The following is a 19,908-nucleotide window of genomic DNA, read 5'->3' on the forward strand; positions in this document are numbered from 1 at the left end:
GGGTTAGGGTTAGGGTTAGGTTATATAATAGTTTTACAATTTATCATATACAACATTGGCCATTCTACAGTGTGACCATCACTTATAATTCTCCAGTCCCCATTTTGTAGCCCCATAGTACATAAAGGTAAAGGTAAAGCTTCCCCCACACATGCGTGCTAGTCGTTTCCAACTCTAGGTGCCGGTGCTCATCTCCGTTTCAAAGCTGAAGAGCCAGCACTTGTCCGAGGACGTCTCCGTGGTCATGTGGCCGGCATGACTAGACGCCAAAGACGCACGGAACGCTGTTACCTTCCCACTGTAGTGGTCCCTATTTTTCTACTTGCATTTTTACATGCTTTCGAACTGCTAGGTTGGCAGAAGCTGGGACAAATAACAGGCGCTCACTCTGTTACGCGGCACTCGGGATTCGACCTGCCAAACTGCCGAACATCTGATTGACAAGCTCAGCGTCCTAACCCACTGAGCCACCACGTCCCTTCCAGAGTACATGCAGTACTGCTAAAATATGAAAATAAAATGAACAACTTTGAACAATGTATGTTTTACAAAGTAAGAGTGGCCATAGTAAGATACACATCTGTGAAGCAAAACATGTCCATTTGCAACCTTAAAACCTATTTCTTTCCCTAATCCACAGAAAGGAGACAAACTTTTGCAGGACTTCCTACCCAGTTATATCACTACATTTTTGGACATAACCCTGCATCCCCCTAGATGTCATGACATCAAGGAATAGATGTATCAAGGTAATGTGTGATGCTAAATCTTAGTTGAATTTATAGGCTAAATAGAATAAATATCTCTATTTCTAGTGGAAAGTGCTGTGATACCTTAAGGCAGGGGTCAAACTGCCGGCCCACAGGATGGTTTCATCATACCGAAGCTGCGCCCACCCCATTACCGGCAATGCAAAAAGAATCGTGATACGTTGTGACACGTAACATGACATGGCAATTTTGACACCTGTGCCTTAAGGTCTTTAAAACAGAGCTGTTCTTGTTTTTGACCAGAGAAAAGACAGGATAGCTCTTAGTTTATTCACCACTTGAATTGCCCAACTACTGAATGGCAAGAGAAGTTTCATGTCTTACTTGGTGCTAGACAGTGAGGAATCACTATTAAATGTGCTAAAGCACATTAGCATGTCTTCCCCCAAATATGAGTCAAATGAACCTGTAGAGCTGAAGCAAAGTGGCTCATGTGGTTAGAACTCTGGGCTGACAATCAGCTAGACTACATTCGAGATCCGAATTTTGCTGTGTGATGAAGTGAGCTCATTTGCTCTAGCTCCTGCCCACTTAACAGTTCGAAAGCAAGTAAATTCAAGTAGATAGATACCATTTCGATGGGCAATTATCATGAAAGGAGCTCCATCCCCTGGGCAACAGTGATGTCACTGTCTAATCCTTTCAACCAGTCCTCAGCACTTCTGACACAAAAGCAGGAGCAACCTGTAGAAATGCACTGAATACCGAAGACTTCCAGTTTTGCATCGCAGTGACACAGCTGAGGGATTGCAGAGCTCCGCACCTCATGGCTGGTTTCATCCTGTCTGGGACCCTAAATCGGTCTGTCGACCCAGAGAGGGGCAAAGAAGGAGGGGCACCCCAATGATCACGGAACGATGGTAGTCAATCCATTTGATCCGGGGGAAGTCCTCCAACCCAACAGGAGAAAGGCTAGCTGCACTCCGGTGACTAGCCCAAGCTACTGGCATCTGAAGTCCAAAAGCACCAAGAACAGTGTGTTGGTGCTGGGTGACAATATTGATCTTCTCTTCTCTATTTTGAAACTGATTTTCTGGAAAAGATCCCCAAGAAGCAAAAAATCCTCCAAAAGTGAGAAGGGGATATAACCCCACCCTTCCATAGAACAGAAATACATTGAAATGGAATAATGTAAAGCTATAATTTGGATAAAACTGAAAATTATGGAAATCATTAAGATTTTCTACTTAAAAGAATATTTACAGAATTACAAGAAAATAATCATTTCATTTTAAAAGCTGGAAAATAAACAGACACTGACATCTAGTTGTGGAACAGAGTATAGAATTATAGCCGTCTTGCCTCAGAAACTGGCAAGAAGCCCAGAAACAGAGTACTTTTATCCCTTTGATCCTCAAGGACTCTTAGGCAAACAGAAAACAGCTGGGAATAGAAGAAAGAAAACACACTGGGCTATCTATTGAAGAATGAGAAATACAATTGTTTATGAAAACTGTTAACCTTCTTGGATTATAAATACTTACTGAGCTGTGATATTTAAGTTTAAGAATATTCTGCAGAGAAAGAAAAACGTTGACCTTTTGGCTATTCTCCTAGGGGGAAATTACTGGATGGTTTTTAAATGACTGAACATTTTAGATTTTTTATAAAGGTAAGAGATATATAAGACCATAGTGTTTGGAATTTAAGACTGGTTAGTTTGATGAAAATGGAGGTTGCATATACAACTAAAAGTGGTAAGAAACTACATGCAATATTCTTTTCTAAAATCTCCAGTCTGGAACATCAGAGATCTGCAGACGAAATACTTCAAGATAAGACAAATATTTTTCAAGAGGAAATGTATGCTATGTTACAACTAATTCAAATGACAATGGTTTCAAATCATAATGAGATTAAAAATAACTTTGATGATATAAATGAACACTTTTTTGATCTAAGCTTACAATTAAAAAATTTTCAGAAAATGGTGATAAAGAATGAACAAACAAATCAGATGATAGAACAAAAACTAGAGAAAAATGATTCAAAGATGGAGGCTACAAATGAAGAAAACCACAACTTAACACAGACAAAGAAAAATTTACAAGTTCTTGCTATAATATTGGAAACGGAAGAGGCATTTTATTTTTCAGAACATCAAAAGAAACCTGAAGAAAAGAGAGAAGATTTGACAAAATGGACAACAGAGCTGTTAGGAGAACTACTAGAGTCTGGGAAACAAAAAATGGAAAGAGAAATTGAGGGAGAAGAAAATTGGAAGCGTCTTAATGAGTATAAATGGGCAAAACTCTTCAAAAGCACCTTACTCAATTTTTCTTTCCCATTCTTAACAACATGTATAAAAATACAGAAAGAATTATATGGCAAGCTCAACACACTGACTTGGAAAGCTGCCAGGCAAGAGAAGAAGGCAAGAGCCAGACTCAGGAGAGATGATTTGACTTATCAGATGGAGTACTACATAACTAAACACTTGTTTGGATATGGTTAAAAGAATAGTTACATTTTGGTTACAAATGGGTTCTATAGTAAGAAAGATGTGATTTATAAGTAGTATAGTATTGCCTTATGATATGGGAAATGTAAAAATAATGAGATGATTTAAATTAATGAAATGTTTTTGGTATTCAATTGTAACCAACTTGGAGAAAAGTATAACTGATAAGAAATATTCTGAATATTGAAGGGAATCTAAGCTTAAATAAGAACAGGCGAGAACTAGATTTAAGAGAGATGACTTGACATACCAGATGGAATATCATTTGACCAAATATTTGTCTAAATATGGTTAAAAATAGTTAAATCTTGGAAATGAAGAGGTTTTACAGTAAGAGAAATGTGATCTATAAGTAGTATGGTATTTTTTTCTTTCTTTTTTATGATATGGGAAATGTAAAAATATTGGATGATTTAAACATATGAAATATTTTGGATATTTAAATGTAATCAATTTTGAGAAAACTTTAACTGACAAGAAATGTTTTGACTACTGAGGGGAAACTAAGCTTAAATAAGAGTTTTGAAAACAGGACCTATAGTGATTTACATAACATGATTTTTGCAAATGCAACTGTAAAATAAGCTGATTAGAAAAGACATTACATATACTGTTATTGTTAAATATTAGGAAAATGTTTATATTTAAATCTGTATGTATTGATAGTATTTAGAACTATATTTGCTTAATATTGGTAAAAGGAGAATCTATTGGAAGAAGAGAGGACCAAGGAAAATTATTTCTAGTTAATATGTTGATTAGAAATTAACTACTATTCACTGTTCTTAAATATACAGTATGAACCCAAACATGTTTTTTTACTAAGCACTAAATACTGTTATTTTAAAAAATCAATAAAATATACCAAAAAACAAAAAAACAGAAATACACTGAATGCCAGCAACATAGAGACAAGCAAAGGCCATTCACACAGGCCAAATGAGATGACCTGACAGGTTCTCCATTCTTTTATAGTTAGGGTCTTCCAAATGTAGGAGACTGAATGGAATTTATCACAACTGTAACATATTACTTCAACTAGTTGGCTACAGTATGTGTAAATTATAGCCTAACTTGTCAGAGGATACAAAATTGGGGAAGAATGCTTTCCAATATATAATTGTAAACTTTCTCACTATTATATTTCTTATTTGTTCTCAGTTCAACCACGACACTGCTAATCAATCTAATCCTCTCAATATTAGGACTTGATATTTGGCAGAATTCAGTTTTTTAATTACTCGATAATCAATTTTAAAATCAGAGATTGCTAAGTTTCTCCAAAGCTGACTGCCAAGTAAGAAGTCTGTGTTCCATGCTTGGCTCTGTACCTTGTTACTACTAATATTCAATGAATAATTAAAGTTTTAAACTCATTTATGCCTAAACAAATATTCAATGATTATCAGAGGGAACAAGTAATGTTTTTATTGCTTGCCATTACTACATCTTGAATAAGTGTGGAGAAAAGGATTATAAACTTTTCACATCAGCTATGCAGACTATATTACAAATCCTTTATAAAATGGTAATTTTACTCATCTCTTTCACCACAGTTTATATGAGTTTATAACTCAGTGAATGTCTGTCATGCTGGTAAGATGCTATTACATAGCCATAAATAAAGCCATTCAGATCAGTATACGCAGAGACACAATTGTGTGAAAAAAGTATGCCTATTCTATTTTATTCTATGTATTCACAACTGGAATTCACTTCAAATCAAGGTTTTATTACTAGTTCTGCTGCAGAATTCATATAGCCATTGAACAACATATACGCTTTTGGACACTAAAGATAAAGAATAGCATGAAAAAATTATACAATATAATAAAGACAAAATATAATACATACATAGACAACCATACCTGCAGAAGATACAAAACATTATATTTCAATCCTGTTCAAGAGGGAAATAAATTTTCAACAGAATTTTCTTCCAAATTCTAATCAAAATAATCTTTATACTTTAGACACTGGTATGTTTATATTAAAAATTAATCCATATCTTCACCAGAAAATACTCAAAATAGCTGATAACTTGCTAAGCCAGAAGCAAAATGCAAGTATGGAGGGATAACAGTTATGAAATAGTTTTTGAAATAAATGGAATTGTTAAAAGCTGCTGCACATTATACTATGGGGCAGCCCCCACACCTTATAGCAAAACTAGCTGATACTCCTGTAGTGAAGAAGGGGATGCAACAGAGCAAAGTATGTCCCATTACCATTTATGTATATTCTGATGAAGTAAACTAATAAAAACAAAAATCCTGGAAGGATATGTGCATTAGTACACATCCCCATGGAGAATAGTTGGTATTCTGAAAAATGAAAAGTTTGGGCAAGCAGAAAAGATATTACTAAGCCCACGCAGATTAAGAAATACATTTTACCACTTTCACTCAGTGATAATGCTTACTTTATAGAAAACCCTAATTCTTCTCTAAAATTAACATCTACACTTGAAAATATTTTATTTTAGCATTTTACCAAGCAAGCTGAGATTCTTGGAAAAGAAAATGAGGGATAGTCAATGTTTTCATACTTTTCTTCTCTAGCACATTGAAAGAAAGGTGGAGAGATGGGTGGAGACAGAAAGATTGTTTCTGGGATCTTCTATTGTCATCTTGGAAAGGCATAGCCACAGGTGTAAATATACTCATTTGAGGATGCATTGCAGCATTGCATGACTGAATAACAATTTTAATTTTATTTCGTTGCATTCATCCTTGGAAACACTTAGGAAGACTGATATGGATTTCTAGGCAAGATTTCCTTCCACATAGTTATGAAGCTGAGATTTTTTAAAAAAAAACATTTTCATCGGTACCTCCAACTTTTCTTGCAACTATTTCCAAGTACTTAGTAATTACAGTATATGCTAATACATTTCAAAGAAAATATAGAACTACTGCACACCTCCTGGAACATCTTTTTAACACCATTGTGCCTTTCACAGCACACAAGAAGTAGAACTGGCTCTCTGACATTAGATCATTGAACACAAAAGCAGTTTGGAAAAATGCCTCATTGTAAGGAAGCCAAAAATGCAGCCAAGCTAGAGTTCAAAGGTTCTTCTATTGTTGAAAAGCTCTGTTGCATCAAAAGCTGTTATGGTCAGTAAAGAAGCACTGAAGCAGAATTACTTTAGAAGTATCACCTTTATGCAGATACAAGTATTGCAACAGGCATGACTGCAGTTGAAAACTGAATTTCTTAGCCCAATTTCCATCAGCTCTCTCTCTCTCATCAAGAGAGAAGCTTTGCTTTCAAATGAGAATTAGATAATAACTTTACAACCCAAAAGACTACAATGCAGTTATACTTTTGAGACTCAAGCAGCATTTGCTTTCTCTCTCTCTTCAGACAGGTACTTATTATGCCTTTCCTGATCAATCTCCTCCATCTCCCGCTCCCTTTACATCCGGCTCCCCATATGCCCATTTTTATGTACTCCTACTGCATTCCAGGATACACACTAGTAGCAATAGGATTCATACATCTGCAAGCAAACCAAAAAGGTTCCCCTGCCCTTATGGACAAAACTATCTTCCTAACTACTCCAGGTGATTATTCACTTTTAATTGCTTCCAATCGCAGGAAGCCACACAGGAAATAAAGATTCAGACAGAACTCCTCTGCAGTTTCATTAATCCCTGAACTTCCTCTCCTCACAGGTCATAGTACAGAATTCAGAGATGCCAGAATATATTTTTAGCATAAAAGATAAATGAATACTATTGTGTTAATTGTGTAAAAAATATTCACTTTTAAATAATTCAAATTCCACCATACAGCTTTTATCCCACAAACACCTGAAATTCAGCCCATCATCAGTAACACACATAAAAACGTCTGATTTATGCTGATCATACCATAAAAAACTATGCATTCCTATGCTTCAGTAAAAACTAAAAAAATATAGCACTGCTTTTTAAAATTTGATATATATTTGGTTTTTTGTTCTGCTTTGTTTTGCAAAACCTGGGTTTAACTAATGGCTAAAGAACATTAAGGGACGCAGTGGCTCAGTGGGTTAGGACACTGAGCTTGTCGATCAGAAGGTCGGCAGTTTGGCAGGTCGAATCCCGAGTGCTGCATAGCAGAGTGAGCGCCTGTTACTCGTCCCAGCTTCTGCCAACCTAGCAGTTCGAAAGCACATAAAAATGCAAGTAGAAAAATAGGGACCACTACGGTGGGAAGGTAACAGTGTTCTGTGCGCCTTTGGCATCTAGTCATGCCGGCCACATGACCACGGAGATGTCCTTGGACAAGCGGTGGCTCTTCGGCTTTGAAACGGAGATGAGCACCGGCCCCTAGAGTCGGAAACGACTAGCACGCATGTGCGGGGGAACCTTTACCTTTACCTAAAGGACATTACTTGGTTTCATTACAAAGGGCCTCTCAAAATCTTCCCTTAATTACCAGTATCAGAAGGAATATCCTGAATATCTTTCTATCCTGAAGGAAGGAAAAAAGTTCAGATAAAATGGATTTGAATGAAAGAAAAGGACTTGATGGTCAATTTTCAATGCCCAACTCATATTGAGAGCATATGGTATGGGAAAACATTTTGACAGAAATAGTCCTAAGGCACCATACATTTGTAAAACAGAGGAAACATGAAAGAGGAACTCAGCTGGAAACTAGATTTCCCCCATTAATGTTTATTCAGTTGGTTGCCTGAATAAATCCTGAACCAGGAGTACACAACTCCCAGAAAGAGATGGGTGAAATAACATGAGTAAGTTAGCCCTTTGGAACAGCCTCTGCCCTGGCATTTGAGGGAGCCCTATAATTTTAGTCTTCCAGATGGCTGTGAAGAAGCCCAGAGGGGAGAAGCTGAATCTTCCCTAAGCACTGGGAGAGGATGGGGGTTGAACTGTGAGGACACTTGGTCTGACACTGGGAGAACGATATTTGTTTTTAACCATGTCTTCTCAGAATGTTGTGAACCACATAATCATTATATGAGATAGGCAGCCATATATGTCCTATAGATAAGTAAATAAATAAATAAAATTACAACTTGTTTATATTAATGTAGTGAAAAGGATTATTCTCCTCTCCAGTCATGTTATCATATTCCATTTTGTCATATGTAGAATTAAAGTTGATAACAACATTTGGAGGTTTCTGGGGATTGTACTCAAGTCTTCTGGGACACATTTGGTCCTGGCATCTCAGGTTATATCTTTCTGTCCTAAATACATATGGCGATGTTTTTTTTATAATATCTTTCTTTACAAGTGGGCTGCCAAATGATTCATACTCATGTGGAAACTCAGACAACTACCTTATGTGAAATAAGTACCTAATCCATCTAACTCAGTATTATCTATTAAGGGATTTCTTCAGGAATTCTGAATAGCATCTTTCCAATCAATGGAAGATCCCCAAGACTGAGCCTGAATCTTCTGCTTGAGAAGCAAAATGTTTTAATACCAAAGAGAAAAGCAGGCTGTTCCCTTTCTTGGTGACTATCAAAAGAATGCACCATTTGAAGATGTGTAAGAACAGATTAGGGGTAGATCATCATGGGGAATATATATGTGGTTACTAGGAATTGGGGACGCGGTGGCTCAGTGGGTTAGGATGCTGAGCTTGTCGATCTGAAGATCGGCAGTTTGGCGGGTCGAATCCCGAGTGCCACGTAGCAGAGTGAGCGCCTGTTACTCGTCCCAGCTTCTGCCAACCTAGCAGTTCGAAAGCCCGTAAAAATGCGAGTAGGAAAATAGGGACCACTCCGGTGGGAAGGTAACAGCGCTCCGTGCGCCTTTGGCGTCTAGTCATGCCGGCCACATGACCACGGAGAAGTCCTCGGACAAGCGCTGGCTCTTCGGCTTTGAAACGGAGATGAGCACCGGCCCCTAGAGTCGGAAACGACTAGCACGCATGTGCGGGGGAACCTTTACCTTTACCTTACTAGGAATTGAAAACAACTTGATGGCACATAATCAATCAATGATTCTTTCATTCTGAGAGAATGAACTGTAAGAAATATAACAATGGGTGTATTCTACAGATGGACGTTTCTCACAGCAAAACATACTTTTCATGAGCTATTCATTTGTACATTTCAACATTATATTTTCATCCTTTGGGAAAATTCAACCAAGTATCTATCATGACTCTACACACAGAATCTATATTCAGCCAGATTAAAGGAATACCACATAGATATAGTCAAAAGCTAGAGTGACAAACTCAGTAGCTTACCCCCATCTGTATATGCATAGCTATTGTAATTTCCAGTCTTCCCAACCCACTTGATTATTAACGAAGCAAATTAACACTTCTGACAACTGTAGTTGCAATATCTCTGGAAGGCAGCAGAACGAGAAAGAATGAAGTACATTGTTCTATTAAACACTGCAGATTTACAATAAATAATTTGACTTACCTGAATGGCTTCTGTGATATGATGAGGCCAGTGTCAGCCTTCCCCAAAGCATTATAAGGCAGAGAGAGAGCACCAATACCCCTTTGCTCAAACTTTGGATGTTCCTTTCACTCATTCTGCCATGCAAAAAAATGGAATAAATTAAATACCTTACATTGGAGATAGAAAAAGTAAGGTCAGAAAGTAGGGAAAGAAGATGCACAGTTACAAGATTTGATTAGACTGTTCTTTCTACAAACAGTGAAATTACATTACAGCATTTCTATATTACCATCTTCCCTAATGACAAATTACAAATATGTTATCCTAACATAACCTTTTGCCTCTAAAATAACTTTTGAATCAGCAGGAAATCCCAATGGCAGGTGGCAGATTTTTAGAACACCAAGTACTTCAATGAATTGTATAAAAACCTGTTTTCATGCTTCTGCTGGTGAAAAATAAACAGTCTTCTAAGCAAAATTCTAACAATAGGAACATGAGGAATATCTAAGCTCATATTTTTCTAAGGAAAAGTAATTCCCATTATATGTCTGCATACACACATTCAAAAATGGATATGGAACAACTTAATCGCTTGGCAATTTGCAGACATGGTGCAACCTCAACTTTACTTCTCTTGCTGCTTGATTTAACTGATTGATTAGAGCCAAACTGAATGACAGCCATGTCTGAGAATATACAGACAGTTGCATCGCTACTATGTGCAGCAAAAAATGTCACCATATCATTCTCACAAAGGAGGGTATCATTTAAAAAAAATCAGAAATCCACTTATTAATGTGGGAGCGGCTATGTCATTATAAAAAAATGCTTAAAATAAATAAGAAAAGACAAAAGAGGAAAACATTTAAAACATCAAGTAACAGGAGTGTATGAAACTGACAGGGGGAAAAAACTGTTCCACGCTGAAAACAGGCTATAATGTGGATCTTCTCTAATCTCGTCTAACCCCATATTGATCTTTGGCACTATGAAGTGCTCTCCATCAGGAAGGAGAAGCAAAATTCATGTGACTACTTCTGCAACTGTACCTAATTTAGAAAATAAGATGTTACATGATCTGGATCTGAATATTAAATGTTCTGGGCCATGCAATTCATACATTGCACAGCAAACTATAACTTCATATAGTATACAAATAACAGTGGTTGAAATGATCCCAAGCCTGATACAACATAGTTCTGTTACAGTTATGAGTATCTTCATAACGGCCTTTCCAAGAACATTAAAAATGGCATTCTACTTATAACCTTCTAAGCATGGCTTGGGAAAAGGGAACATATTTATTCTGAGTAATAGTAGGGTCCTTAGTATTCCAATTCCAAATAACCAGTTATTGTTTTATTTCAGGGGTTTTCAAACTTGGCCCTTTATGACTTGTGGACTTCAACTCCCAGAATTCCTCAGCCAGCATGCCTGGCTGAGGAATTCTGGGAGTTGAAGTCCACAAGTCATAAAAGGGCCAAGTTTGAAGAGCCCTGTTTTATTTGATGTTTTGTCTTTTCTCCATCTCGAGAATCACCCTCAGTGGCATAAAGAGGGCAAACTGGGTTTGTTCTTTGTATAAAAAATAGTACTGAAGTTAATTTATTATGTGTGTGTGTGTGTGTGTGTGTGTTAAATGTTTGTTAAGCATTCAGAATACACTTGCTTAGTCCCAGACACGGGACAAATCTTATTTCCTGTTTCAGCCTAGCCCAAGGCCATCTACAGGCAGTAGCCAAAACAGTGGCAGCTCATATTTGTGTACATATTTTTTTTTGGCTTGCTAACAAAGAATAAAGGGAGACCGATATGATCATTTCAAACTTATTTGATGAGAACAAATAAGTTTGAAATGAGCCAAAAAAAAATTACATTATATATATATATATATATATATATATATATATATATATATATATATATATATATATATATATATATATATATATATATATATATATATATATATATATATATATATATATATATATATATATATATATATATATATATATATATATACAAATAAAATTATTATTATTATTATTATTATTATTATTATTATTATTATTATTATTATTATTATTATATTGTTGTTGTGCAAGCAGCACAGCACAGCCTAGCCCAGCAAATATTCAGGGATGAGATAACTATAGTTAAATATTTCACAATCCTGTCTCTTCCGTTAATTACAGAATTCTGTAGGTCTTGGGGGTCTTCTAGTCCTACCTCCTGCTCATAGAGGAGATCCTATACCATTCCAGAAAAATGACTGTCAGATTTCTTCTTTAAAACCTCCAGTAATGGAACATCCACAACTAGTTTCCCTTTTCTTTCTCTGATCAAGATTCATTCAACTCTCCCATAAAAAAAATTATCAAGCATTTCCCACCACTACAAATCCCATTACTAGATAAACATTTAAGCAATTGCTTTACTTACCTCCTATTGGGACTTTACAGCTACTGTCTGTGCATTGGCCAATCTCAGGTAGACTTGGTGTTTGAAAAGAAGGGAAAACATTGGGGCATCTAAAAATGAAAAAAAGCATCAGTTTACTTTTTTTTTCATTGGAGAACTAAAAAGTAACTTGCAAATATTGAAAACCTCACAGTATCTTGTAAATGTTGAACTTTTTCATAAAATATTGCAGGCCAGATTACTATTTATTATATCAGTTTTTATGTTATGTTCATTCTTCTCTTTCCTCATCCCAATACTCCATCCATCACCTATTCTTTTATTCAGTCCTCCAATATCAAGTTCATGGCAAACAAATCCAAGTTTATTTTAGGTATATGTTGAAGAAGGTTTATGAATGATATTATTTTACATAAAATGTCTCTGTTTTAAACTTCCACCAACATGAAACATTGGTATTTCAGTTTGCATGTGGAAATATAAACAACTGCTGTCCAATAAAGTCAACCATGCTCACTGAATAACCTATTGCTTGAAAAATTAATTGAGTTGTTCCCAAACATACTAGGGAGAAACTGACTAGAAAGTTAGGTCAGATAGGTGTGGCTATCTATCTCTAAAACCAGATCAAAAAAACTCTCAATGACATAACCAAGAAAGGTCAGATCACACACAAAAAAAGAACAGTAGTAAATGAAAAGCAGCTAGAATGCTTTCCTTTCCTAATAAGTGAAAACCAGAAAACAGCAGTTAGGACACCACATATGAAGTTTAGCTGGACCCACTTTTAAGATCTATGTGCAATTATAGGCAAGAGAGTGGACTGATTCAGTGAGTGGGAAATAGAATAGTTAATGAAATTAAAATATATTGACGTTTTGATACAGCATGATGAAAGAAGCCTGAGGTTTTGCAATTATTTTTAGAAAAAAATCTGAATATTGGGGAGAATTGAAATATATACATTAACTTGTATAAAATATACAGAAATAAATAAATGACACAGGTACTCCATTCTTAGTACTCCGAAACCTTGTGAAAGGCAAGGATGGATCATTAACCTCTAGATCGGGGTTCCCAACCAGGGGAGATGATATTCCAGGGGGTGTAAAAACTTGGGTTTTCAAAATATGTATATGCATAATTCGCTGACGTTATTTTGAACTTTTGTAAGGCATGTGAGAATATATCAGAAGGGTTCTAGGGGTGCGGGGTATAGAAAAGGTTGGGAACCACTGCTCTAGATTAAGAGAAAAAAGAAATTCATGAACAAGGAAGAACTGAGTCAACTTACCCACAGAAAGAAATCATTCAGTTGAGTTAGTCCTATGTCTAGAGGAATTATAATGTTCTGGTGCTATCTGATATCATACATAAAAATCTATCAATTATAGGATATTCAGAAGTCAGTTTGGCAAATAAAGGATATACGACAACTTTCTGTATGGGCTGGGAAGTATGGAGTATTTAAAAGATTTTATTTCATAATCATTTTAAAATGATTTGGATACATTTAAAAAATATATTGGGGGAAAAAGTTCCCAATTTTATTTCCACATTTTAATATCTGTAGGTTGGCAGAATAGAGCGAGTGTCTAAATCACTAGAGCCTGTGGCAACTGAGAAACAAGCCACGAACAAGTCTATATTTCTGTTTTTCACATTTCGATCTTTAACTAAGAAATGACTCATTGTCCAAGAAATGCAAAGAACAGCAAGCAGAGAAACAATCCTGTCCAATGCAAACACAATTTACCAGGGATGGGGGAAATGACAGCTTCACAACCTTGCATATTACCTGCTGGGATTTAGCAGAGTCTGAAGAACTACAGAAGCTATAAAATTTTAATGCCCAATTTGAATTTATTAACACTGAGACAGAAAGCAAGTGCATGTTGCTTGTAGTGATATAGATTCCCAACTGGACACAGAGCCAACTCACAACTCTTTCTGATCAAAACATGAACTGGATTTCTCTCATGATTTATTCCTAAAACAAATGTACATAGCAGCAATGTTTAACTTATTTGTTATCAACCTATTACTCTATCTTGTTGGTTTCAGGGACCATCTACATCTCACAAGAACCTGCCTGAAGGATTCTGTATGCCAGTGCAATTGTTTTAAATGCACAGAATAACAGCAAAAGAGAAAAGGCTGCTAGGTTTGTGGATGTAAACCTTATTAAAACCTCATGTGTTTCCATTAATTCCTGCTTACAGCAAATGAATATAGTTACATCAAGATGCAAATGAATGACCTGTTTAGAAAAGCATCTTTTGCATCATTATTTATCTCCCAAATATAAAATAGTAATCTTACAGGCTCTGATTCAGCATTTTAAGAAGACGTAGGGATACTAAACAAGGGTGACATAGTAATTTGTTATAATGGTGGTTAAAACATACAAAAATCTCTGTACGATTAAGATTGAGCATTGTGAAGCTAATAAGATCTAAGTGTTTTAGTGAGTTATACCTATATGAAGCACAGTTGGGGAGCCCAACATTTTGGCATCACAATTTTTCTTTTCTCATCTTAGAATTTCCTTCACAGTTGGAATTCCTCTAGCAATAAGAAATTCTTTAGAAACAGGAATCTTTTAAAACATTATTTGGGGGGGTGGGAGGTGTGTGTGTGTGCATGCGTATGTGTGGGTATAAGTATGTAAACCCAGGACTAATTATTATATATATTATAGTCTGACTTGTGACTGGTCTTCAAACATATGACCATCACAACATCCCTGCAGTCGCATGATCACAATCTGGGCACTTAACACACCCAGCATGTATTTATGATGGTTGCAGGGTCCCACATGACCACCGTTTGTGACCTTCCACCTGGCTTCTGACAAGCAGACATAGGGAATGGAGAAACATCATAAAATCAAGCACAAACATATGATGACCACTTAATGTCTGCATAACATCATATACAGAATATCTGTATCACATCATAAATTGAGGACTGCCTGTATCACTTTAAGTTGGTAACACAAAAAAGTTAATGTGATTTTGGACAAAAGAAAGCTAGAAGTTGGAACAAGGAAATATAAAATTATATCCATGACAGTGGATGAAATCTGGAGAATTCTTGAATGAATGAAGGTGGGATAGGTCCCACAAAGGAAGGACATCTGTACAACATATGCAAAGATGAGATGAGATGAGATGAGATGAGATGAGATGAGATGAGATGAGATGAGATGAGATGAGATGAGATGAGATGAGATGAGATGAGATGAGATGAGATGAGATGAGATAAGATGATAAGATAAGATAAGATAAGATAAGATAAGATAAGATAAGATAAGATAAGATAAGATAAGATAAGATAGATAAGATAAAATAAACCTTTATTGTCATTTTTTTACTGTGGGCACAACGGCACACATCAAAAATGAAATTTAGTTGCCCGCTCTCAAAGTGGAATGCATACATGACACACACCTAACCATACTATATACACATATGTATAGACCCACACTCCTACATATACATAACAAATAAATATTTAGCATTTGTAATCAACAGCTTTATTTTATACTATCCCATCAAAAAACATATCTAGGGAAACAAACTGGTTATCACTAGTGATATCCCAAGCTTTGGAAATCTCTGAAATGATTTCCTAGGCTTGAATGGCAGGGGAGAACTTTTGGCCTCATACATTTCATTTATGCATGTTTAACGAGCAACTTTATTCTACCCTTGTATTAGTGCTGGTACAATTTTCCTATTTCTATTGCTATTGTAACTGCTGTTTGTCTGAATTATATTGTTAACATTGCTTTAATATTTTATTGCTATTTTAATTGAATTTTGGAAAGCTGATCTGACAATGTTAATAAGGTGGTAAAATCCTATAGTTTCGAACTTTGTTGCTCTATGCTACTACTGTAACTGCTTTCCCTAATGAAGTATCTTAAGATATATAAAACTTCAACTCCCACTGTGCTGAATTATAGTAACTGAAATCCAAGGAACCAGGAGTGCACCACACTGGGAAAGACTGTCAGAGTTCTAAGATCTTTTTCCTTCTTTCATTTAGCCTACATTACCCAATGTCACTTCTGATTGTTCACTTCAAAAATACCTGCTGAAACCACAACAGACAAGCATATATGCACTGAAGCACTTAGATCTGTGTTAAAAATGCATTAATACTATAGCGCCTGTGGAGTGCCATCTGGTGACCTTCTTTAACAACCTGGACCATTTTAGAGAAAGTTGTATCAAAAAAATCGTTTGGAGGGCTGCTGTAAAATGTTAGTGCAGCAACACATGGATAAAATCACCCAGATCCACTTGGTATTACTTTTGAAATTTTATAAAGTTATAGAAAAAAAAGAAGCTGTCTGTACAGAATTGATGAGGTGGTTAGGCAACACCTTATGTTGTCGTCTGGGAAGAATTTGAGTCTCTTTCTCCTGAGGAAATGGCAGAGTCCTGAGCTCTATCACCTGCAGACTAGACCTTGTCCCCTTTGATCTGTATACCTATTAAGAATTCTGGGGGAAGCATGGTGAACTGAAGACATCTCTCTGTAAATGGAGCTGATGATCACAGCAAAGACCAAAGAGATAGGGCGCATTCAATTCTTTGTTTAGTGAAGGTACTTTTCTCCCCAAAATTGTTACACAAAAGGAACAGCTTTACTGAATGACTACCACAAATGGAAAAAATGATCCTTTTTTGACAATCTCTTTAACATTAGGAAGAATAATTTTGATATATTTGCCTCAATCTAATTGGAGTGCCAGCAACGTATAATCTTCTGCTGCAGTTCCTGTATTGAAGCTGAGTTGAATCCTTTTTTTTTTCCTTTTTCCTTTTCTTCTTTTATAACGAAAGTAAAAATAATCTTTGTGTGTGTGTGTGTCAATGTCTTAAAGCCTCTGCTGGAATTTTCATGGAAGGTATTGAAACAAAATATTGAGCTTTGCAAGGATTTTCATTTTTCTACTGCAATTCACCCTACAATATTGAAATATTTTGAAGCCCAATTTTTTCATCTTCTTGTTTAATTTATTCCAATTAGTATATAATTATTAGTAAAAACTCTATTAATATTTTAGTAATAGTGATATCTAAATATTTTAAAGATTTATGTTCTACTCGAATCCCCAAATCTGTAGCAATTTCCTATTGCGTTTTGGAGGGCATATGAAAACACATCAGATGCGATTTGTGAAAATTAACTGATAGTGCTAACACTTCCACAAATTCTTTTCTTTCTTAATATAGTTATCTGAATGGAAAGAATTTGAGAAAGTCAGAACTAGATCATCTGAAAATAGATTTAAAAAATACATCTAATTACTCAATTTTATCCAGTGAATCTGACTGTTGAATCAAGGTACTATTGCCAGCTGTTTTATAGCTAGATAACTTTTACCCTAAAAGTAAATTATTCTTACTGAGTTTTATTGTTTAAATGTTTCTTTCATATGTTTTTATAACTGAGTTTTTGAATTTTTAAACACTGTATATTGCCTCAACAGCTTTTAGCAAAAAAGAGAGGGGATATAAAATATTAACAATTTTGTTCTCATAAAAAGCAAAATTAATGACTAAATAAATAAAAAGGCAAAAAATGTACTTGCTAATGCAGGTTGCTTTACCAGATCCTCTGGGGAAAAAAAGATCCCAGCATAAGATGATATCTTGATTACACAAAGTTACACAGCAACTATCAGTATCAATTATACTCCTTTACACAGGCAGACAAGTGAAATGAAATCTTGTTGACACAGACCTTCAACAAAGCAAAGATGAACTGCAGGAATTTAGCCTGTAAATTTTAAACAGGATTTTGGTCAACACCCCTAGGCACTCTCATCAGTGGAAGACTATGTGGACATGCTAGCACTGCTCTAAAGCACCCTAGGTTAATAAATGATTCAAAGAAAACTAAGTGATGGTGTGGACAATTTCTAGAGGTCATGTAATGAACATTGCAAACCACTGTGATTTATCATGCATCACATTCTTCCTAGATATTTATTACTGTTTTACTCAGACTGGTGTACTTTTCAACGAGAGACACATTTGTTCTTACATAAAAAGGTAATGAGAGAGGGGAAGAGACCCAGGCTTTGGATCTCAAGATTTGGATCCTCCAAATCTTACTTTTTTTCACAGATTATTACTTGTGTTAGATTATCCTAAAAAAATTATCCACCTCAAGGTTATCTTAAATGAAATTATCCCAAGGAGACTGAAGATAAATAACAAAGCAGTTATACTGAAATATAGATCTCAAAGTTAGTTCCTATAGATTGGCAGGAATATTCCAACTACGTGAAGCCATTCATTATTCATTGTACTATTAATTACAGTAATATTTATTAAATTATTTTCATATAATAAATGTTTGAAGGTTGATGAACAATCTGAAATTTCATAAAGAGGTCAATGAGCTGATCAGCTTGGGGATCCATGCTTTAGTTTGGTCAGCAAGGTGTTGTTGTTGTTGTTGTTGTTGTTGTTGTTGTTGTTAGTGTATGGCCTTGTTGCAGTAGCCAGGAGACCACAATGCTATTACAAAGTAGTAGTTTCATTTGCCAAGGTACCAGTTCTGTTTTAGGACACACTTGTGCATTTTCCAAAGTGTGCCACAGCAGGGCAAGCTGACTTCACACCAGTGGTTTTTCCAGTAGTGTCATCCAAGGCCCCCTCTCTTCCTGGAGCTGCCTCACAAACAGGAACCACAACCGGTAAGATTCAGAGCCATCAAGAATCTGACTCCCTGCACAGAGCAACAGCTCGTCTCCCCACTGAAGTGGTACCTATATATCTACTTACACAGGACGTGCTTTAGAACTGTTAGGTGGACAGAAGTTGAGGCAAGTGACAGGAGCTCACCCTACCATGCTTTGCTAGGGCTCAAACCGCTGGAGCTGAGACCATCTCCAGCGTCATTAAGCACTGAGCTACCACACCTCAGCAGGGTTATTCTGACAAAATTTTGAGTCTAAAGAGAATCTTAATTTTAAAGCAATGTTTCTTATGCTGGTAAATTTATTCTATATGTTTATTAGATTTCTATTCCACATTTCATTCATGTATTTAAAAGAGTTTATATGAGGTTTTCTATTCTGTCCCAACAACCTTTTGAGGTGTGTTAGGCTGAGAGAGTGTAATTGCTTCAAATCACCTCTTGTGTTTTTATGGTTATGAGTAGAATTTGGCATTCACAGTCTAATCCAGCACCTTCAGTATTGTTGTACACAGATTTTTTTATTGGCATACACAAATTCATGAAAGTAATCTGGTTTACGTTTTTGAAATGTAGCCATAAAACTTGTTGATTTTTTTACTTTGTGAATGATCCTGAGAGAATGCTTAAGAAAAGTATTCTACACTCATTGTTACTACATCACAAGACTTGGCATGGTGCTTCTTGCTATGATGCCTTTAGGAAACTGTAGAGACTTCTGGACTAATTCTAGCAAGTTACATTTGTTCTTAAGACTGGCAACTAAAATCGATTTCACAAATATACCATCATAAGCTCAAAAACTCAAAATAATTTGGTTCAATTGAATGGGCAATAATATATCTCTTGAGTAACTAATCAGAGCCATCTGTCTAAATAGACAGTTTAAAATGTGTACTCTTATAATTTGCCCTATAAAGGAAATTTGAAGAAGACATTTACCATAATCTTAGTTTTAAGTTGAATTTGAAACAAAGGAATATTGCATGCCAAATATTGTTACCTGTAAAGTACAAATGTAATGGCACTCAGCAATATTACATATCACATCATCACATCTAAATTTCAGAATACAGCCCTTGATTACAATAATCAAAGGAAATTGGTTTCAGCCAAATTCTGTCTTCTGCATATTATTA

The 19,908-nt window shown here is 35.7% G+C and overlaps 1 protein-coding gene across 2 annotated transcripts in view; it reads right to left on the reverse strand.

Moving 5' to 3' along the window:
- The window catches only part of TAFA3 (TAFA chemokine like family member 3), a 94,581-nt gene that overhangs the window by 38,944 nt on the left and 35,729 nt on the right, over nt 1-19,908 (reverse strand). For both annotated transcript variants that reach the window (XM_081322434.1, XM_081322435.1), the window contains 2 exons: nt 12,068-12,156; nt 9,638-9,753 (listed from right to left, as the gene is read on the reverse strand). In XM_081322434.1, the coding sequence (XP_081178560.1) occupies nt 9,638-9,752 (115 nt within the window). In that variant the 5' untranslated portion in view covers nt 9,753; nt 12,068-12,156. The remainder of the gene's footprint in view (nt 1-9,637; nt 9,754-12,067; nt 12,157-19,908) is intronic.

The sequence above is a fragment of the Vipera berus genome, assembly GCF_964194415.1.
Source record: "Vipera berus genome assembly, chromosome: 3".
Lineage (NCBI taxonomy): Eukaryota > Metazoa > Chordata > Lepidosauria > Squamata > Viperidae > Vipera > Vipera berus.